The sequence below is a fragment of the Chamaea fasciata genome, unplaced genomic scaffold (genome assembly GCF_029207755.1).
Source record: "Chamaea fasciata isolate MVZ Bird 193981 ecotype frontalis unplaced genomic scaffold, bChaFas1.0.hap1 SCAF_2, whole genome shotgun sequence".
In the NCBI taxonomy this organism is placed as follows: Eukaryota; Metazoa; Chordata; class Aves; order Passeriformes; family Sylviidae; genus Chamaea; species Chamaea fasciata.
Genome location: NW_027094087.1, coordinates 92,442,738 through 92,466,256, shown reverse-complemented (window position 1 = coordinate 92,466,256; position 23,519 = coordinate 92,442,738). Strand labels below are relative to the sequence as shown.

Genomic DNA, 23,519 nt, shown 5'->3' with positions numbered 1-23,519 from the left:
TTGTTTTTATTTTGATTAGAAAACAATGTATTTGAATAAAACCTAGCTTTGCAGATCCCTGTGTGTAAATACAGTGTGGATTTTAGCACTAAGACCCAGTAGGAAGTCTCTTGACATGAACCATGAAAAGTAATCTAAATCTCAAATGTTCTTCAGAAAAGCTAGTTCATTTTATACACTATGAGGTCAGTGTACCTTCAGAACATAAGTAACCTGTTTAGATACAACCCTTCAATGATCTTGATGTGCAGCCTCTGAGCTTTACTGCTGGTTTGCTCAGCTCCTGTGTCCTCGGTGCCTTATGAGAAGCAAAGGAAGACACTGCCGAGGATTTAACATCAGAAGCATTTCATTTGTGACCTCCCAACAAGCATGATTTTATTGTGAGGGCTGAAAAAATATGAGAGAAACAGGCACATCCATCCATCCTATACACATTTGGGACTGTCCTGGAATGCATTTGGGATAAAAATAGGTCCTGAGGCAGGGGGGCAAAGCTGGCCTTACTGAGCATTGGAGATCAGGTGGAGATTCTCAACTTCTGAACACTGTGTCCGGCATCATATACCTTGGTGGCTGTGTGAAAAGCAGAACACCCTTCCTACATTAAAGGAGTGGCAACTGTTGATTGTGGGTTGTTGTTTGTTAAATAAATAACATGTATAACATGAATTTGCTCCATTTATAGTTGTGTAGTGGTTTTACATTTGTTGAATTTTGTTTTGTTTAATTTAGTGTAGTAGTTTGAGTGTTTACTCTCTTTTTCTCTGGGAGATAGGATTTGGGAGAAAAAGGTATAATAGATTTAACTTAAAGTAACCAGATAGTTTTATTAACACATACACTAAGAAAAAGAGAAAACAAATGAAACTTCTAAACCAACTCTTTCTCTTATTACAAACTGTTTCTTCTGTTTATTTTTTACTTAACATAGAGAGGAACTTACGATTTTTAGTTAGTTGCAACTATTTAAACATAATTTTGTATTTTTTTGGGAGAGGAGTCTCTTTAGACTTTCATGGAATTTGGTGGTTTTTAATGTCACAAGTGTGCAATTGCTTAGAATTTGCATATTTGTGTAGGTTTACTTATTAGTAGCCTTTTTTTGGCTACTTATGTGTTTTTCAGCATATTTGAGGTACTATTTAAGAATGCCTTTTTTAGTATAAAACAAGGAATTTTTTATTATTATTTTAAAATTTTCTTTATTTTAAAACAAATAGAGTTCTGGGGTTTTTTAACTCAGGACCTGGGGTTTTAATTTACTTTTTTTTTAGAATTATTTTTGTTATAAAAGCTGGTTAAAAAGGGTTTCCCAGAGGTGTAGTTAACTCTTTAATTGGTTAACTAAGCTATTAACATTTGTTATAACTTTTTTAGAGCAAAAAAACTTTACATTTGTGTTACACTACTACAAGTTTCAAGGAGAATATTCTTGCTTCGTAGAAGAAAGTAAGATACAATATAGTTTGGTACTGCACCAAATCATCTCAGTGTATGATACTTTCTTAGCCCATGAAAAGTGAATAGTTGTAATTGATTAACTAATTATATTAATATTTAAAAAAAAGAAATCTAATTCTTAAGCAAATAAAAATTTATACGTATTTTCTAGTATTTCAAAAGTTGCCTAGTGTCTTGTCTAGTACCTGTATATAAAGGAAGACGAGTTCCTCTAGTATATCAGCTTATCTGAAACTGATTTGATCTGAAAATGATTCATGAATTACAGTGTTTATATGAAATAATTTTGAAGCATCATTCAGTATTTTAACTGGATCCTGGTGAAAGTTATAAGCCCATTTCCAAAGCACTTTTTATAGTTTAGATCAGATACTGTGGCTCTTAACAAAGTAAGTTTTATTTAATGAATCAGCATTTTAGAAGTAGCAAGTGCTGGTGGGGAAATGCCTTTGAGGCTCATAAACCTCATGACATCTGCCTGGCAACCAATGCCAAAGTCTGAATACAGAAGTACAAAATTGCTTTTAGTTGTAGGAGCAAAGTTCAAACAATTTTTTGCATTTCAGGAAATGGATTGGACCAGTTTGCACTTGCATGCAGACTGGCTTACTGTTTTTACATCTTCAGCAATGCTTATTATTTGCTACCTTTTCATTACCATCAACATTATGCTCCTTATTTCATGCATATTAAACTTCAAAATTATACTTTTAGAGTGGTAGTTCACAGCATTATGATCTCATGATTCTGTCCTGTAAAATATCTGAATTATGAGTCGGACAAACAGTTCAAGGTATGCTGTCTGTATTAATTCTTGTATCACCATCAGATGTGTGAAAATTTTTATTTTGAGTAACTCCTGTTGCACATTCATTTTTTTTCTTTAATTTAATAATATTAAATTTATGTTTTTTGTGTAATTTTAGGAACAGAATGCTTGAGTTTCTGATTTCAACCTATTCCACAGCATTATCGATATAATTAGAAAAACAAACAAACAAAAAAAATACCTGATTGTAGCCTACCAACATTTGGCCTTTTGAGGCTTAAGACCAACATGTATTTCTTTGCTTTCCTTTTATTGTTTTACAGACAGTATATCCACTGTCTGTAAGACTTATGTACTCCATAGTACACATAGTCTTTGTTACAGAACTATTTGAAATTTCATTTTATAAAATATCAAGGCAAAACTACTTACTGGTTAACACATAGGCTTTTATAAGCTTTCTGTGCTAAAACCAGTTTACAAAACACATAAAAACTTGTAATTTTGTTAAAAATAAGAGCTATATTCAGTCTGTCATCAAATCTATGTCCAGTGTTTAGTTAATAATATTTTATTTTAAAATACTGATTTTATTTATTTATTTATTTATAAATAAAATAAAGCTGATACTTTACCTCTTGACATTAACAAAGCTATTCAAATTTTTTTTAAGGGCTGTTTTTGGTACTTTATTGCACGAGTTATGAGCAGAAATGTGTGCACTTAAATGATAAGCAGTAACTCCAACTCAGTGCTACAGGGTAACAAGGTCGAAAGGTACAAAATTTGTTCAGATTCAAATATGTTTAAAAACTGGGGACAAAGGAAAAAAAGGCATTAATACATGCCCTTTTTCCCTGAGAGAAAAAAGCCAGAAGCTATTCATTTTCATGTTCTGGGAATGTCGTTTGCTTCATTGAAGTCAACTGTTTTGCTTTGTCTTTATCTCATTCCTGTTTACATATCAAACTGTGCTAAATGCAAAGCAGCTTTTCCTCACTAAGCAGAATACATTGTCCTCCCATATTCACATGAGATATTTAAAGAAATAAAAAAAAAAAAAGTTTAAATTTCTTACTCTGTGAGTTTGTAAGTATTGTAGAGATTAGTGGAATTTATTTTTGAAAGGTAATGGCTTGCATATATACACTCAATACCCTTCATCCCAGCAGTTCTGAAAGCATTTTTTAAAACCTATGTAGAACTATGAAGTCATTAATTTTCAGTCAGGCCAAACAATCCTAAATTTAATTATACCTGAATTCCATCTTGGGATTTAGTAAGAAGTCACAGGAATAGCTAAACTTTCATAAAAAATTAATGTCTTTCAAAGAAATACTTCACAAATATTTAATATGAGAGCAGTAAACTGACCTAGTTGTAAGAAATCTGGCTTTTATATGTTTATAGTTTGTCTGTAACTAACCCATATCTGAGATGTTATGATTTCTGCCTGAAGTTATAGTAAAAATTAACCGATCTGGTAATGTTGAATTTTTAGTAATGACCATTGTGCTTAATCAGGGCTACTACCCTGAACTGGATAGGAAGGAGAAATGGGGACTGCAAAGGAAAAAGCCATATGCCTTTCACATGATTGTGCAAGTACATGGTTCATTGGGCAGCACTAATAAGGGGAAGGAAGGGATTTAGCTTGTTAATCCATGCTTCTTAATACAATGTCACATTAAATGACACCCACAACATGCATATTGATTGTGTTAGAGCTGGAACCTGATTATGAAATAATGCTTCATCCTGCTGTGACATTGGGTCTCTTGAGAATTTTCAAGCAACAAAGCATCAACTAATGAAGATTTTGTAATAATGTTCTGGTTTAGACTTTATATAATAACAAGTAGAGCTGAAAGATAAGCCTGTGTGGCTCATTGTGAAGTCTCATCAGAGACTGCCCAGATGGTGCTGAGCAAAAAGTGCCATGGCTGTGTTGGGGCAGGGGTTCATCTAAGCTAAATAGTTAAATACTGTGTTTTCTGCACTATGCCTAGGTCATACAGTTACAGTTCAAGAATGTTTATGTATCTTTGGAATCTCCATTGCATAGAGTAGAAATAAGTGTAAGATAACACTTATTATTATTTTAGGCCTTTATTAAGGCCTAAAAATTATGTAAACAGTGCTTGGGACAGCTTAAAGTCTAGGTTGCCAGTACTACTTATTTCCTCCAGTCTCACTTACACACCTCAGTCTGCCTTTCCTTCTTTCTCAGTGAACCAGACCTCAACATAGGGTGTTCACCTGTGACTTCCAGGTATTGATATTTACTTTGATACTAACATTCAGCTGAAATCAGTAGGACAAAGCCCGGGTTTGAAGTCAGTTATGCAGAAGTGTTTTGCTGATTTGGGACAATACACAGTGGTGAAATAACTCATTATCCTACTTCACAGTACTTGTAAACCTGGCAAGAAAAGAAACCAACTTCTTGTTTTTCCAGTGGCCTAAAATCACTAAATATTATGTCATGATGGGCATGGTCTGCATCTGTTTTGGGAACAACTGTTGCATCATTTTATAGAAGCTGGCACAGAGAGCCTACTTGTGTGTGCTTTTTAATGACACATTTTAATTAAGGTCAAGCTGCAAGAAAAGCCTTTACAGCATTAGAAGAATATGAATGCTTCCAGTAGGCGTTCCTGAATCCATTCAGTCTGACTGATGTGCTGTTCTCTAGACTGTGGGCACAGAATTTCCTACCAGTTGCCTATAAAGCTGACTTATGGAGCAGGTCATGCATAGCAAGTGACAAGTCAGTTCTATATCCTGCTTATCATCATAATTAGAAAGAATTTGGACACCTCTGTATAAGGGGAGATATATGCAGGAAATCTTATCCAGCATGAAGGCGATGTTTTGAAAGAGCCTGGTTCAGTCATATCTTCTAAATTTCTTTAACTGGACAGCACGAAAACCTTCTGGCTTGGATAAATAAATGTTAAGTATCAGGATCTCAGTTTTAATATTTTTCTTTTTTTAATATTTTGAATTGGTAAAGGAATATTAAGGCTTTTATTTGTATGTCATTTTGTCTAAAAGAAATAAGGGCTTTATAGACAAAATCCAGAATATCTGATTCACAACATGATCTGCAGTGGCTTACACTGCCTAATTAAATATTGATCGAGAGACCTATATTTAGTGATTAGTTTATCTTAAGTATTTATTCTTTGCTCCTTCCATTTAAATTCTTTACCAAATAATTTTGAACTCCTTTTAGCAAAAAAAAATACTGTATTTTGTGTTCAATTGTGCTAGAGTAGGAGTTGTTATTATTCTATTTCTCTACATGTTAGTTAAGAGGTGTCCTACTAATAGCAGAGAAATGACATGTGGGCAAGTGGACCAGGAGAAGAAAGCACACCATAGAAGTTTTAATTCCTCACAGGAACCTGTTGGCCGGGTGTCTCAAAAAAGAACAGATTATGCCTTTCAGCTCTTCTCATGTATTTATCTCTTTTTCTTTTATCTCTTTTACCAAGAAAAGGAATACAAACAGAGAAAAATAATGTTTTCCTTTCCTCTTGGTTTAAAAAAGTCCTCCAGAGATCTGGTATACAAAGGTCCAAGCCTTTGTATCAAGACAGGATCTACTGTGCAAACAGAGAGGTTCTTTGAAAATCTATTGCCACAGCTGCACAAAAGAAAGAAAAAGTAACTGATCTGTGAGCCAATGCCCCGGCAGTTTCATCTGTGCTGTCATTCATGTTCCCAGTTCTTATCAGGACCATGATTCTATCATCCCCAGATCTTGAAACTTGTGATTTTCTGCCTCAGGGTGGTATTTGGAATAAGCAAAGTTTCTGTTGTGATTTCTAGCCCTATCTTTTTTTTTCACTTCACAAGTGAAAAAGCGTAAGAAATAAAGTCTAAGTAAAGTAAGTTTGAGATCATTTACTGTACACCTTTACCCAGAAGCCCAGTAGAATAAAGATCATATCCTCCCTGAGTGGTTATGTGGAAGAAAGGATTCTTTTTCAGTCATCCGGGTAGCCTTATTAATAAATAATTTCATGTGGAAGGTACTGTCTAGATACAAAATCAAGCTAAGTTGTATTGGCTTACAGATGTTATGGTGGTCATAGCATGTGTCCTGACAATTATTTTGATCCAGCTTGCATTAGATATTTTCATCAATTTCAAGCGTTTGGTCCTGTGCCCCAGGTATTTTTAAAATACTCTAGGTATTTTGAAGATATAAAAAAAATTTAAGAGGTTTTATTTGGTTTCTAGATCATAAAAGGTAATCAAAATGTCTGGAAATTTCCTGATGATAAATTTATCTTATCAATTTTTCTGAAAAATTGAGATTAATTTCTATAAAATTTGAGTTTTCTAAAATTGTAAAAAAGATGATTTAGAAGTTGGTGTCAAAATATTTGTTTTCAAGATCAGAAGAAATTTAACTCCTCATAAAATAATAATGCAGTGCTTTTTTAACTACTAGCTAGACTAGTAGAAAGGGTTGCTGATCTGAGCAGAAGAGCAGAAATATTATTTTCCTATTTTGACTCATCCTTTGGTAGGGGTCTGATGTTTAAGACTGTTCTGATTTTAGAACACTGTCATCCCTTCAGATATTGAACAATGTAAATTTCTGATCAAATTTTACTTGTCCTCAGATATCCTATGACTCTAACACCTGTAGTCAATTTTTGTATTCTAGGGACTACTTAAAGGTCAAGGTAATGTCTGCTACAATTAAAGACCTATCTTTGCTTGATGTCCCACCTTTCTGGAGCCAAAATTAGTGATATTACATGAGATTAAAAAAAAAATAAAAACAAAAAACCAAATCCCAGCTTATCTGAGAAATAAATTTAATGTTTTTTATAGGCTCATTTTGGTAGAGACTTCAGGGGTTCTCTACAGTACTGCCTGCTCTATGCACGGCCAGATGTCAGATCAGATCATATTGTTCAGAGCTTTGTCGAGTCTTGAAAACCTCCAGGTATAGTCCTCCAGACTGTGGGAACTTTTGTCTTTGTAATATCTTTCTCAGTCTTCTGTAGGTGGCATTTAATGAACTGTTTTGCTCCTATTTCTTGTAACATTTTTGCTGCTGCTTTCCTCTGGGATTTCTCTTTACTGGTCCTGATTTTCCTGAAATGGGATGCCCCAAATCGCACAGAGTAGTCCAGTTCAAGCTTTAACTATGCTAAATCTTTCATGATTCTTATGTCAGCCTATGCACATAAGGGTGTTATATATGATAATTAATTTTTACATTATCAAGCATACTTGACTCTCATTTAGTTTTTTACCAGGTGCTGTTCTGATGATCCACTGCCTATCAGCCTTACCTGCCTTGAATTTGTACATTCAGTTATCCCTTTGTCTTATGCTATAATTGTTTGCTCTTGAATTGTATCTTTTTAGTAGGCATTTCTGTTTGGCCATATTTCTGGACAAAATGTGCTTTCATCTGATCCCTGTCATTTTTTCTTACCAGTAAAGCAGGATACCCTTATTCAGCCCCTTGCTTTTCTATGCAGTTCTGGTTGTTTGTTTTTGGTTGGGTTGGTTTTTGGAGGGGGTTTTTTTTTTGGTATTAAAGATATGTCCTCTGTTTCTAATCTGAGCACAGATTGTTCTGAGTGTAAACATTTAGGAAAGAAAGCTTTTTGCCTGTAACCTGAAGGTTTTTTTTACTGAAGATCTTGACTGTGTTGCTGAACTCCTTATTACCACAAGCAGCATTTACTTCACTATCATCTACAATAAAGTTTCAAGATTTTTTTGTAATGATTTTGTACTGTTTCCCTTATATCAAACCTGCTATAGCCCATAAAGCTGTACAACACCATGGAGATGTGTCAGCACTCATTCTCCATGAGGAAAGGAGCCAAGTGGGAAGCAGCTAGATGCCAGCTTAAAAACAACCCCAACTCCCTTTTTTAAATCGTAGGGCTTTATCCTAAAATTTTACAGTGACTTAGAACCACTTAACAATATAATCCTACCAAGAGTTCTTCTAATTATTCATGAAAAGATGTATTTACTTCAGAAAATGCTCTCAGAAAAGACGTGTCCATCTGGCAAATCCACAATTCATATTCATCTTTAATTGAAACCCAATTCTAAATGTCCGGACAAAAGGGAATTTCTGATGAACTGGTCACAACCTACTAATCTCTTTCAGACAGTTTCCCTGCCAGATATGACTTGAACCACTGCAATGAAGTAGATATTTCTGTGTCGTACAGAACAATATGTATATGGGTGTGTGGCATAAAATGTCTGCTCTTACAGAATACTTGAACATTTCAGGTGTCAGATTCTACAAACACAAAGTGGTTAGGATAGTGATTTGGTAATGTTTTACTCACCCTGTTAGTGAAATATCAAGGTTTATTATCAGATTTCAAACTTGTTTACACTGTATTTCCTACATGTTGTGAGGGTTGCGTGATACCCATCAGCAGTTCCAAGTACTCCATATAATTAATCCATCCTTAATATGAGTATATTCTACATTATAAACGTACAACAGTCAAATGTGCAAATTTTCAAAGCAATTTTTTTTTTTTTAATTTTATTAGTCCTTAAACAGTTTGGAAAATGAGTGGGCCTCATGAAATGTTATAAAATAATTTAATTGCTTTTAGACTGGGGAAACGAAATTGAAGTGCACCTTAGAAAATGTCCAACTTGCATCCCTTTCTAAGAGCACCAGCACATCTGCTCATTAAGTCTTCAGGACATGTATAGCTGGGAAAGTCAGATTCTCTTCCAACAGGCAAGTCCCAGCAGATGATGCAGTTTATGGATGGTTTCTTGGAGCCACAGGCACCTGGTTTGGCCGGTGCCCATTTTGCCCCCTGCTGTATCACCAGGCGCTGTGCTGAAGGCAGGAGCTGGCATGTGCTGTCTCATGCCGCAGCTCAGCTCTCTCCTTTCAGAGAATGAGTGCTCTGCACTACTCGGCTGTGCTGCAACCTGCTCTCAGAGGGGTTGGGACTGCTCACACAGCTTTTTGCAACAGCTGTACTCACTAGCACTTCAGCTGTGCTAAAAAAGTACTGGTTAAATGGGGTTGCTCAAAAAGGAGAAGTGTGGAGTATTCTCCTCACAGAACAGGAAAGACTACTCCCTGCTCAGTATAGAGAGAGACAAAGAGTTATTTAGGGAGAAAACCATTGAGGAGGAGGATTTTTTTGCAGAAATGGCCATATGCTTCCAACTCCTACAGCATTCAACAATAGAATATTTTGACAGCAGAGTGGCTGCTGCTGTAAATCTCCTAATTATGGATCAAAAGTGCCACCAACTCATGATGCATAACATGTTACTGGCATAAGCTCATGCAGCAGTTCAGAAAGTGGAAAATTTTCTGATGGATTAAACTTTACACAAGTAGATTCTATGCCAGATTCAGTATTAGATGTATTCTAGGCTCCTTCTGAACCTACAGGCAATGTAAAAATCCCCAGGAAAAGAGAAAAAAACCCCAAAACCAAAACATAAAGCTGGCTATACTTTGGATCATCTGCTCTTGCTGATTTGACAGCTGTGCTATCATTTGTACCTACCTCAGTCTGACAAAATTAATGTTTTAGTAACCTCAAGAAATCAGTGCTGAGCTCTGGCAGTGATGCTCACAGCTCTCAATGGTTTGTTAACAACCAGCTTTATGCACTGATGTGAGAGGCTTGTTCATACTTGAGATATCTGCTGAGTTAGTCCTCCTGTGGGTGCAAAAGCTACTTATGCACCCACGGACACATTTTTAACCCCATCATTCTTCTTCTGCCCACCTGCTGGTGTAAATTATGCCATTATCACTGCAAGGGGAACCCACACTGGTAAATGTGGATTCACTAAAAATGCACGTTATGTTTCATTGTGGGTACTATTTAAACCTCATAATCTGTTAGAAAAGTGCAAATACTAAATATTTCATTACATACATTCATGTAAAAGGGCACCCTTATAAGAACTACCACCCCTACTAGAGAGTTGCCAGACCTTCTGTGGTAATAGGAGTTTATTTTGAAACTATGTCTCCTCCATGGTGGTATGAGAACATGATTGTAAACAAGAATTGTCAAAAATTAAACCAGGATTGTTTCCTATATTTAGGTGACAGATAATGGACTGAACATCAGTAGAGAGCAGAATAATTGTGGGGAATTTTTGTTGTAATTGTGGTGAAGGGTGAGGGCTGGGATGTGTGTAAATTGTCCACTACACTTGATATAGTGATGATGTTGCTTGGACAGAGGTGTGGAGAGTTATTTTGTTTATTTAAGTGACACTTGTGAAGATTGCAGATTGTGCAATAAATGTGTATTTTAATGATTAGGATAATTTAATGAAAACAGTAAAATAAAATAACTTACATTCTCAGCATTATGTACTTAGAAGTCAGATCCTGTAAGATGTTCAGACACCTCATTCTTAATGATTTCAGCTCCATGAAGACACCTGAATACTTTTAATAATACAGACTTCAAGATGGTCAAAATAAATGGTTGTAAAGGCTGGATTGCTGCACTTTTCAATAATCTATTTTGCTGCAGTTTGTATTTAATCTGTTTTGTACTATTACTCTTTATGTTGCTTCTGTTTTTTTCTTTCCTGAGTTAGCTGCTGCACTAGGTGTCTCTCTTTCTGCTAATCATTGTTTTGGGGAAGGTGCATAAAATTTTCTTTTGCTTTGCAGTGTGCAAAGCAGTACAGCTTAAGGGTTGTACACTTACTACTCTGTGTACTTGGTTACTGCTTCATTTTGAGAGATGTTGAGTACACCTATCACCCATTCAGCTGCGGGGCGTAGGAATGATTATTGTGGAAGTTAAGGGCTGATCTATTCCCTTGTCAGCAAGAGGGGAATTTAAAGCAGTCAGAATGGGAATCTCTGGCAGTGCAAGAATGGCAAAACTGGCAGTGGTATAAATCCAGTTTGAACTTCCATCTTCCATGTAGGGCTAAAGTTGGGGTTGGGAGGTGTCTTAAGCAAAAGTTTAAGAAAGAAATTCTTTCTTCTTCTTTCATTCTGTAACTGGTACTGCCCCTTCCAAAGGCTGAGAAAAATCTGCAATAAACCTCTGGTTAAAAATGTAAAGCTGGACTTTACCTTCAAAAGTTTGATCATGCACCAGCCTCATAAATTCCAGATATGCTGTTTTTTTCTCTGTGCAGGTATCTAAGCCAGACTGTATCAGAAGAGACGATGTTAGCAGCCAACCCTCAAAACAGGGAGAAATTATCCATACTAAAACAAGCTCTAGGTGCTCTGGGATTCAATAGCCTGGTAAGTTACATAAGCTTATGTTATTTGTGGCTAAAATAATGATATTAGTTGAAAGCAGGCCATAAGTGCCTCTCATAAATAACCTTTTGCAGGGAAAAGAGGCTCCTTTCTGTCTTTTTTTTTTTTTCTTTTTTTCTTTCCCGTTAGTTAGGACCTTGAAACAAATACAGCACTAGTTGACTCCAGGGAAATTACTGTAATCACTTTTAATTAGACACAGAACCAACAATGTAAATCTTTTTCGTTCTTAAAGATTCACAAAACAGCTTCAAGGTATAATACTCTGAACAATTAAATTACATAGATAAAAAGAAGCAATCAAATCCCATATGACACCTCATAAAAGCCATGGAAATTTTTTTCCTCTTCCTGATTATCTCCCCATCCTTTTTAATTTTGTGAAAGACACATATGCTAACAGCACCTGAAAAGAAGTAAATACCTATTTAGGCAAGGAAAATTAGAGTCAGGTAACTTGAAAGAGCTGACATAATTCCCCAAGAGCAACAAGAAGATAGGCCTGCTGTTTCTCTTTAATCCTATGAAACTAATGAAGAAGATAATTTGGAAAATTAATCAAGAAGAGGTTCCGGAGGACCGAGGTGTCACAGAAATCAGAAAAAACAGAAGGATGAATATAAGAGCTCATGTAAACTGTGTATCCCTTCAGGATACTACAGTGCTTAGCAAAGTCCCCATATATCTTACCTATGTTTATACCTAGCACACTATAGTTGGAACATTTCTGCAAGAGAAATACATAAGCAACAGTAGTTTTAGAAGGAGGTAAGAACTTGCCCCTGTACAATATCATTAGAAAAAAGGGGGCAAGAAGTTAACATAACTCTAAGTTAAAACATCATCAAAAATGACAGGTGGGAAGCACTTGTAATAAAAAATGATCAAGGGCTATCAGCAAAAAAATTGCAAATCTGCTGCAGCTGTTATTTATGTGGGAGATAGACTTCTGTGGAGGTTGTGGTACATCATGGAGCTGTTTGGCATTACCTAGTTATGGCAGTAAGAAATGTCACCTTTCAATGTAATGAAGCATAGGGTTTATTTTCACTAGTGTTCATGAGGCCATGCACAAAATTGAACACATTTTCTATATTTGACAATATTATTCCTTACTCCTAGTGCCTCAAGCTCTGTACTAGTAGATTTCAATAACAGAAGGTCCAGACACTTTTGGATTTAGAACAGTGTTCACAGTTTCATAGATCTCTCTTGCTCTTTCAATAATGTTTCTGATATGTGGAGGAAGAGGTTCAGCCAAAAAGTAAATAATTGAATACTAAATGAATCATGACTTGTAAGTTTGCAGTAACTGTCTGAGAATGCTTCATATACAGTATTCTTTTGAGTCCAGTACTCAATTTCGCTCAGAATTCTTGAAAAAAAGTTTACCTCTCAGAAAAGTGTCAACATCTTGAAGGCTGGTCAATATTCAGGCAGCATTAGTATAGTTTATTAGTCTAATTAGCCTTAGTATAGTTTAGGGGTAAGAAATATGTGAAACTCTCAAGTACTCCAGGCTGATCTCCTGTGTTGAATGTTAGAAGGCAATATGTAGATAAAACACATTCCTAAAATTTCTACCAATTACTTCTGAGTTACATGGAGAGGCCTGTATGTATCATTCCTTGACTACCTATTTAATGGTAGGGTAGATAATCTTTTTTAAGAACTACATAAAAATTCCTTAGCAGTCATTAATGATATCTTCCAAAGTATGTTAATGTTTATTAAAAACAATTACTGTTTTAAAGGTGGAAGAACATGCATCTCACACAATGAAAAAGTGTTTGAGAATCTGGAATGTGAAATATACCTGAGATCTTACCAAAATCACCAGAACCAAAAGCTATCCCAGCCCACTGCCATTCAGTGCTGCACATTTATCCCCAAACCAGTTCTGAGTGAGTTAACCTACAAGTAAGGAAGGAGTGTGCAGTGCTACTGTGCCATTTCATCTTGCCTGAGACACCCAAGAAACAGAGTATAGCACCCTAGTTTGAACACTACATTAGCATAACTTCTTCTATTTTAAGAGTTATCCTGTTCAGACTCTCTCTGTATATATTGGATTTTTTTGAATCTTCAGCTTTGGTACTGTGTTATACTAAAATACACTGTTGCCGTATTGACATCTCTCGTACAGCAAGAGGTTCTTGTATTAAAATGTAGTTTAGAGAAGCAAACTTGCTTAAACAGCACTGGAGGAGCTATAGCCTATCCCAGAACCACTGTAAGATTTCTAATGCCCTTTGATGATTGGCATATTTCTCATGGAAAGGAACATGCAAAAAAGAAAAAGAAAAAGAAGAAAACTTGAGAAAAAAAGAGGATGTATCAACTAAGTATTTAATTAGTAGTGTGTTTATAATCTTAGTCGGCAAACTCTGATAAGTGAAATTTCTCACTGTCACTTCTGCAGTTTAAACAGAATCAGTTCTAAATATTATTTTTTGAAAATATTTCAAGAATTATCAATTAACTTTGCTGTACATAATGCCATATAATGTTATAGTGGATATCAAGTTTCCTGTTTTACCATTTTAATAGGCACCGTTGTTATAAAACTGACCTTAAAAATAAACTCCCAAAAACACACAATAAATCCATATTTTAGGATTTAAGGCTCATATTCCATGGATCATACTTTTCCTTTAATTTAAAAATATTTTAAATATAATTAACCAACCAAAACAACTGAAAAAAATTAGTTTTCTTATTGCTGTGATAAAAATGAGGCCAGGAAAAATCTGCCCCTAAAGATAACTGCTTCACAATCTGAGATATCACAGAAGAGTATGCAAACCTGGAGGGAAATTGTGAGCGTAAGGAAAGTTGCTTTTGTTTCTTTCAGACCTTAATTACAGCTTTTAATTCCAGGAACCTATAGAGCTAGACACTTTGTGAATTCAGTTGGCTGAGGCAAAAAAAAACCCTTGCTGTTCCCAGATATAGAAATTGTCTCAGTGGAAATTCTCCATGGACAAGATATGTTTTATTTCTTGCAGAAACAATGCATTCATTAAAGATATTTCAGTATTTTTATTACATTCAGAAAAACTTTCTTTTAGTTTTTTTTTTTTTTTTCTTCTAGCAGGTAATGTGACTTACATTAAAACAAAGGAAATAAAAAGGGGGTTTATTTGGTTCATGTCCTAGCTAGGTTCCAGTTTGATTTCAAATTTCCTGTTGATAATTCACATGTGAATGCTTTCCAACCTACCAAATGCCGATTATACAAATTAACAGATTTTGTATTTTTATAAAGCATTGCCTTTCACTGGTGTGTCCAACAGATCTTTTCTTTATCTTTAATTCTGAAAAAAAAAATGTGTGCAGGAGGTGGAGAACCTGTTTGTGATTCTCTCAGCAATTCTGCATCTTGGAGACATTCGCTTTACAGCTCTGACAGATGCTGAGACAGCATTCGTGTCTGACCTGCAGCTACTGGAGCAAGGTCAGTAGGACACAGCCTTGGAGCATCCCCTGCTTGATCCCACAGTGGAGAAGTTGCACTGTTCCACCAACAGATGGAAACACAATTCCAGGGAGACAAAACAAAAATGACTTCAGAAAAATCATAAGTTATTGTGGGAAGACAATATCCAATTGACTTGGATGTTTTATAAGTTACAGTTTTTTATGAGATGAAATAAAATGCCAGTACTGCAAATTAGCTAATTAAATGTCATATTTAATGCCATTGTTTGCCAAAAAAACTGTAAAGTGCACTTTGTGCAGTCTTGTTTTGAAATGCTTTTGCACTGCTTGTCAACAGCTGAACAATTTGCCTTGAATTGAATTCCTTGCATCCAAAATCTGTGTCTTCAAAGGGTCTCTTGTTTCTGTGCTTTGAAGTTTGCCCTCTTGATCACTAATAAATCTCCTCCAAGTGGTTTATGGATACAGAATGTCAATAAGCAGCATACCTTCACTGTAATACCACAGAAAGTCTGCCAAACCCTGGGGAAAGTCCTGAGTAACCTCTGAAGGGAAAGAAAGCTGTAATGTAATATACAGATACATTCATACTTCACAAAGTACTGATTATAGTAATCCTATTTTATGTATTGGTTAATTTTGATTACTCCTCTGACAGCACACTTTTCTTTAATGTTTGGATTCTTGCACTGTTCAAAAAGAAATCTACAGAAGAAAATGTGTTGTAAAAAATGAAATATGCAGTATAGCATGAATCAGTCTTTCTTTACGTTTTCTTTTCCTTTCAGTGGCAGGGATGCTGCAGGTTTCACCAGATGAGCTTGCTTCAGCCCTAACAACAGATGTTCAGTATTTTAAAGGTAATCTTTTCCAAGCTTGCATTCTCATACATCAGACGTGGTGGCATTTTGAGCCTTCTGATTTAAAAAATGTAAAAGCTGTCTTTTTTTTGTTTCTTATTTCTTGTATGGTCCTGTAAATACTCCCTCTGAGAAATATGTAGGCTTATCTGCCATATATTAAATCAGACTTGGCCACCAAATTAAAAATGCCTTTGTAATATGCAACAAAGCAGTTTCACACTGTGATGCTCCTGATTTGATTAATATTACAGAAGTGTGTCAAGGTAACAGATTATATATTGATAGAGATTAGTCAGAACTATAATCAACAGGAGTGTCTTGGGATTATTTTCAGGAAAATATTAGTTCTGTGTAGTACTCATACACATTTCTTTTGAACAAAGTATAAAGGCATGTATTTCCAAACTTAAGATCTTTTGAGTGTTGACAATCTTCTCATCTTTCACTGGAGGCTTCAGAAAAAAGCTAACACCATGTTAATGTTTGGCAAAGAAGAAGTAACTGTAGCTAAATTTACTGTAACTAAAATTACTTAAGGCAAAGTTTACAGCACACTTTCATCTCCTTTTTCTGCTTTTCCTCTTAGGAGACACAATTGTTCGGAGACACACCATAGAGATTGCAGATTTTTACCGGGATCTCTTGGCAAAATCTTTATATGGTCGTTTATTTAGCTTTTTGGTCAACAAAATCAACTGCTACCTTCAAAATCAAGATGAGAGTGACAGGTAGGAGTGCCATTGGAAACTATTAGGTGTTTCATTACCTGTTCAAATTCAGAACCATAAAAGAAACATGATTCCATAAAATGGTGGAATTTAATGCACACTGGTAAAGTTTTTAAGAATTTTATAATAGCATGACAGTGATGCTTGGAACTTTAAAGCACTGGCCATTCCCTCTAGTTGTTTCTATTGTAATGTATTTGTTTGTTTACTTGCTTATACGGGGGGCCACGGTACTTCATTCAGTAATCTAGATTGGTGATTACAATTAATAGCCTTTTAGGACTTGACAATACAGAATGAGCTAAGTCTTTCAATGTGGAAAATGCTGCTTGGTGCTTTTTTAATGCAGAGCATACTTGTTCTTTCTTCCCAAAACAGTGACCATAGCACAGGGTTTTAAAACTAGAGTTTTATTCAAAGGTCTTCAAATGAACGTTTAAACTTAACAGATTTAAATGTTCTAAGAATATTCCCTAGGTTTGGGTCTTCTAAATTTGATACTGTTGCTATCCAGGATAGTTTCTTGGAAAAATGAATGCTAATTAATGTGCATCAGTGGAGCAGTCAAGAAACGTATTAAAGGAACAACAAAAAACCAAACCAAACCAAACCAAAACAAAAAGTCAGTAGAATCAAAGTAACAAACTGAGACAGTACACCTAATTAGATGATCATATGCATGTGACTTAATCAAAGTTCAACAGCTCATATGCTCAGCTTGGCTTTCTTACGAACATGAAATACAAGTGGCTTGGAATTACTGGTAAATGGTAATCCACTAATGTCAGATGTGGAACTTTCATAAGTATGTTTTCTTTACATCATATTTCTGTGGCTGCATAGGACAAGTGTTTACAAGGTGCCCTCTTGTAGATTTTGAGGACTTCATAATCTTATTTTTACTCCTATTCATAGACCAATTAGTGACAAATCTCTCCTCTTCTATGGGTTTAGCTAAGAGAAAAAGGTACCATGCCTGAGTAATTTAGCTTTCTGCACCTTAAATCCGTCTGTCATTATATATATATATACCACCAGTGTCCCACTTCCTGCTGAAGGCAAACAGAAGTAACATGGAATGATTTTACTTGTCTGTTTGTGACTCTAAGCTAGAGCAATTTTCCAATCCATGGCCTTATTTGACATACTCTGTATATAATAAGGAAAAGCAGTAGCATAAGGTCACAATTCTTCCTCATTCATTCCTGGGATTTATGGAACAGAGGCAGTGCATGTCTGTGACAAACAATACAGCTCAGGCAATTCTAATTACAGTGAGGTTTTTTGGAAATGATTGTTGAGAAAAAAATTTAGAATTGATATGTTAAAAATCTATTAAAATTATTTGAAATAATTTTTCAGTGTGTAATTTTAAAATTTGATACCTTACATTCTTTCAGAATAGGGTGTTGTGTACTTCAGTTGTTAATATAAACCTATAATTTTTAGTTATCATGGAATCTTCAAATAACGAAAGTCAAAGTTTTGTGATATGTTGTCTATCTTGTAGTCTTTTTCATGCAATCACTAGGTAGAAGAGGTGACCTTTACCTTGTGAAAATATTTCTTAGTGAAACTATTTCTATCTCTGAGGTAACTTGAAGACAGTGTGAGGTTGTAAGTCCCAGCTAAAGCAGGACAGTGGTTTGATGTATCAGAAATGAGGAATTTGCAAAAGTTTCCTCTGGCCACATATCATACCTATGCTTGAAAAGGAGCAGTTCTTCATTTAGGCTGGTTATAGAAAGCTCAGCAGTTCAGTATTAATTGGCAGTACTGACAAGATATACTAAGTTTTATCAGGCCAAAACCAGCTTCATCCCCTTTCCAAATTTGAAGCTAAGTGGCTCATTTTAAGTGGAAATAAGGTTGACCATCCTTAACTGATATTTCAACCTCAGTTGGAGTAGCCCACATACAGCTTTATTTTTTTTGGTCCAGCCTAATCATATTGTATAAACTGGAGGAGTAAATCAAGGCATAGAATAGTTCTAGATGAAAGCTGGATGACTACAATGAATTTTTGATTAGTGGGTCAGATTTACTTCAAATACATCTGAGTAACTATCAGTTAGCAGCATTGTATCTCCAGTTTGGTGCAGTTTTAGTAAACCTCTGCTGAAAGATTCACCAAAAAGATTAACTTATGTGACTAAGTCTGATACATTTCAGGCCACACTTTATTTCCCTGACAGAATTACTACTTATCAGATGGGATGAAGCCTCCATCAGAAACCTGGAATAAGGTTTCTAATTCAGTTCTCTTGTTCTGTTTTGAGTCAGCTGAGCTGTACCTCCATCACACTTCAGAGAGAATTTATGAAGCAATAAAATTAGATTTCTTGGCTAACTAACTCTAAAAGGAGCATTTCTTCTTGGCATTTTTAAGGAAACTGGTTATCCATGTTTAACTTCTATGGTGGAAATACTTGATTTTGGTCCTTAATAATGATTTATATTTACTAAGAAAAAGCTTGTGACATGTTTCAGGCAAAAAAAAAAAGGAATGATTATCATTATATCTAAGCAAAGGAAAGATGATTCTGTGAAAAGCTGCTAAGTCCAAGCTCTAAAGTTAAGTGCAGAGAATAAAAATTGTTGCCAGAATCCAGCAAATTCATCACTTTGAAACACTACTTCATAGGTATAAAGCAAGAATTTTAATGAAGATGTTAAGTGAGATAATACACCTTTAGAAATATTGTTCTCTTCCATAAAAACTTATAATTTTGTCTAGTTTTAACTAAGTTATAACCCTAGATGGTAGTTTTGACTGGTTGGAAGATCTGAAATTTGTTACTTTATTCATTCTGATTTTTTTTTTTCAAATCGACTGTAGAGAAATTATTTTGCCATAATTGGCCCCTAGAGTGGGATTAGAAGAAAGCTATTAACATTTCTCACAGGTGCTTATAATTATCTTTTTTAATTATTGATATTTATCTTCACTCATCTATATAATGATTTTCTCTTCTACTGATTTCATTATTATCAAAATGGTCTCAGTGAATTTCTTCCTAAGACTCTTAATTCTTCAGAGTTTACTCTGTTTTACTTCCACTCAGATAAGTATGCTGATTTTCAGTTTTGTAGATTCATGGTTGCCTTAATGTGGCATTTCAATGTAATTGATTGCACGTTGGCAAAGTTGGATCTGGTGATCCAAATTAGTAATGAAATGACTTAAGGTAATGTTTTAACAATTCCTGACTCATTCTGCTAGAGGGCTTTTTCTTTATGGAGATTTAAGTATGTCTGTGAATTCCTGTGAAATACTGTTTTTCATTTCTCATGGAAGACAAGCTAATTAGGTATATTTGCCTGAGAAAATCTTGATACTGTGTTCCCTGCCTGTTAGTAAGTTGAAGGTATGTTATTTTATCAGCTAGGTAGAAAAGATTTTCTCTATTCATAGATAAAACCTAATAAAAAGCTGATAAATATTTTGTAGATAAAGCCTGGCTGAACAGCAAGTCCCAGAGGGCCTGGGTCCAGCTGGAGGCCTCTCACTAGCAGTCACCGTCAGGGTCCTTTACTGGGCCCAGTATTGTTTACCGTAATCATACATGGCCTAGATGACGGGGTAGATGTCTCCTCAGCAGGTTCACTGAGGACACCAGGCTGTGAGGAGTGGCCGAAACCCCAGAGTGCTGTGCAGCCCTTCAGAAGGGCCTCAACAGGGCGGAGAGATGGGCAGGGAAGAACTGCTTGAAACTCAGCAAAGGCAAGGGCAGGGTCCTGCTCTTGGGGAAGGACAATCCCCTGCACCAGTACAGGGAAAGCAGCTCGGTGGAGAAGATGTGCTGGTGGATAAACTGTCCATGAGCCAGCAGTGTGTTCTTGCGGCCAAGTGGGCTGATGGTGTCCTGGGGTGCATTAGGAAGAGCATTGCCAGCAGGGAGGTGATGCTGCCCCTCTGCTCAGCCCTGGTGGGGCCACATCAGGAGTGCTGTGTCCAGTTCTGTGCTCCTCAGGAGAAGAGAGACATGGAACTCCTGGAGCAGGCCCAGTGGAGGGCTGCAGAGGTGATTCAGGGACTGGACTATCTCTCTTATGAGGAAAGGCTGAGAGAGTTGGGCCTGTTTAGTCTCAGGAAGAGACAACTGAGTGAGGAACCTCATCTCAGTCTATAAAAATCTAAAGGGAGGGTGTCAAGAAGGTGCCAGGCTCTGCTCAGTGGTGCCGAACAATATTAAAAGAGGCAAAAAGCAGAAGCAGATGTTCCACCTGAACATGAGGAACAACTTTTTTTCTGAGTGGATGACTGTGCACTGGAACAGGCTGTCCAGAGGGGCTGTGGAATTTCCTTCACTAGAGATATTCAGAAGCCATTAATGCAGTTCTGTGCCACGTACTCTGGGATGATCCTTCTTTGAGCAGGAAGGTTGGACCAGATGACCCGCTGTGGTCACTTCCAACCTGACCCATTTTAGATTCTTATGTGGTAGTGTTACAGAAAAACAAAGAAAGCTGTCATTCAGTCAGGGTTTCTGTCTGTATCACCAGGTCAGGCATAAATTTCTGTTGCACATGGAGCATACAGAACACTTCTAAAGAAGTAGTTTCTGAAAGCTTTTGTATTCTGACTGTATACTCATACCCATGAATATTCAAATAGTGCCAAAGAGTAGCAATATGAACACTTATTTGGGCAAAGGAAGGACCTCAGCTGTCTCATTTAAAAAATTCTTAGTACATTATATGATTTATGGAACAAGATATTCTGGAATAGAAATCTTCACAGCTTCAGAAAATAAATCAGAAAACCCCCACTAAAACATTTATTTATCTATTACTTAACTCAGTAGAAGGGGGTGCAGAAAGAAGGGAAAGGAACTTCCTGTTCAGAACCTGAACCCACAGCATAATGAGAATTGTTTCTATATGTGGAGGCAGGGAAATCTTCAAAACAGACAAACAGTACAAGACGTCTAGTACAATATGGTGCATCACATCATAATTTGAAATCTGCTTAATTATGGACAATTTCTAGTGTTTCATTCAACAAGATAATGCAATTTTTTAAAGCACAGAACACATTTTACTTGAAAGAGCCGAGGAAGAGTATGTGCTACTAATGAAAAAGCTATAGATCTTGAGTCCGTTGGCAAATATACTTCTTTCCTGCCATAACTGTCATGCCTCTCAAAAAAAATTTCTCAAAAATGGAGCCAGTGTTTCTTTCTGATGTGTCCAGCCACCTCTCTATATGCACCACTCACACCTGGATAAGGGAATATTAAAAGAAAAATTACAGTTGTTGAGCAAGATACCTGAGAGACATGGCAATAACACCAAATCTCAGCAAAAATCTCAGACTATTGAAAAATCTCCCTCAAAAGTTTCAGAAAATAATTTTCTTTAGTAATTGTTTGAGATAAAGAACAATATATCCAACTGGAATTATTCAGCCTATTCCCTTCAAGAACTGTGTTTGTGACAACAGGTATAATCTGGCCCCCTGGGAAAACCAAAGGCTTCTTAATTAGGATTGTGAAGGACCTCATTTGAAGGCTAGGCTATGTACTTCATCTAATCAGAGAAATATTTCCTCATTAATCAGTATAATTTCCAGTTTAACCAGATCAGACATAAGCCTTCCTCATTACTGGCAGAAGTTGGAGGAAGAGCAAGAACTGTTTTATCTTGGGCAGATAAAAAGGTACATTAGATCACCCTTCCACAGCAGATTTACCTCACTGCTTTATGCTGGCAGATTGCAAAAGATGACAAAAGGAATGGACCCTATGGATTTTGGAGCTAAGAACCATCTGCAATGGAATAAAAGTGAAGAAATAACATTCTGTAGGTTTGTCTGAAGCACTGGGTCAGATATATTGTAAAGGGAGTTTTGTTCACCTTGCCAGGAATGGCAAATGGTTTGAGAACCTCTCTTGATGAATGCAAGATGTCTGCCAGGGTGGTAGATTATCAGACAGGATGTCTTCTCTATGTGAATTGTTTTTAGGAGTTGCAGGTAATTTTTATGTAGTTTCTTTATAATACAATTGTTAAGTGTACAAGATCAAAAAGGTATTTCTAGAGTATAAGGATGTATTTACAGAGATGTTCTGAGGAAAAAATGCAAAGCTGGACACATTGTAAAATATTATAAGCTGAAATGCTGTTTCCTGTATCAGAGAACCAAAATGATTTATAGTGAACATCCTTGCTTTTTTTAAAGTATTTACACCTGTGTGCTGGTATAAAAGATAAAGAAAATTCTTCAAACATCAACAGTTTCTTTCTTTTCTACTTTGTATTCTGGGAAATTTTTTAAAACTTTAAATCAAAGCCTCAGTCCCCATTAAAACCATAGATCTTTTAGTTATACATAGTAAATATTAAGTATCTGAAACATAATAAAGAAATGTGTCAGTGATGATCAGTAACCATAAAATAGAAAATAAGGAAATCTTTCAGAACAAAAATGCCTTTTCCTAATATTTGTTCTTTTAGACCCTGGTGACATGCCCTTTCATTTGTTAACATGGAATCGTTCTTGCTTTATGTTGCCTTGGGAATCTCTGCTATGATTATTTAAGGAAAGTAATTTTGCTGGAATTAATATGACTGACAGATAGCCAGTAAAAACATATATGGACCCTCCTTCCGGCAAGAAAAGTGATATCAAAAAGAGAAAGACAAGAAGAAAGCTTAAAATAACAAAGTAATTTGCAACCACATATAAAGCAATGCCTTTAATTTGGATGTTGTGTTTTAAATTATTATTTAGTTTTCAAAATCTAAGCAATAATTACTATCATGGTTGTAGAGATTTTGCACATGAATAGCACAATGTAATAGTAAAATGTCACTGTTGTAGAGGATACAGAGCTTAGTGCTGTTATACTTGCCCCACAGGCAAGATATTAATTATGTAAAACCTCCAGCTCTTTCAATGTGTTGTGTGCATCTCCTAATAATACTAGACCAAAATTGTCAAGAGGAGTTCACAAAAA

The 23,519-nt window shown here is 35.7% G+C and overlaps 1 protein-coding gene across 1 annotated transcript in view; it reads left to right on the top strand.

The window, feature by feature from the left end:
• The window catches only part of MYO16 (myosin XVI), a 365,576-nt gene that overhangs the window by 232,200 nt on the left and 109,857 nt on the right, over nt 1-23,519 (top strand). The window contains exons 17-20 of the mRNA XM_066176778.1: nt 11,396-11,507; nt 14,865-14,982; nt 15,755-15,826; nt 16,416-16,557. Coding sequence (XP_066032875.1) covers nt 11,396-11,507; nt 14,865-14,982; nt 15,755-15,826; nt 16,416-16,557 — 444 coding nt within the window. The remainder of the gene's footprint in view (nt 1-11,395; nt 11,508-14,864; nt 14,983-15,754; nt 15,827-16,415; nt 16,558-23,519) is intronic.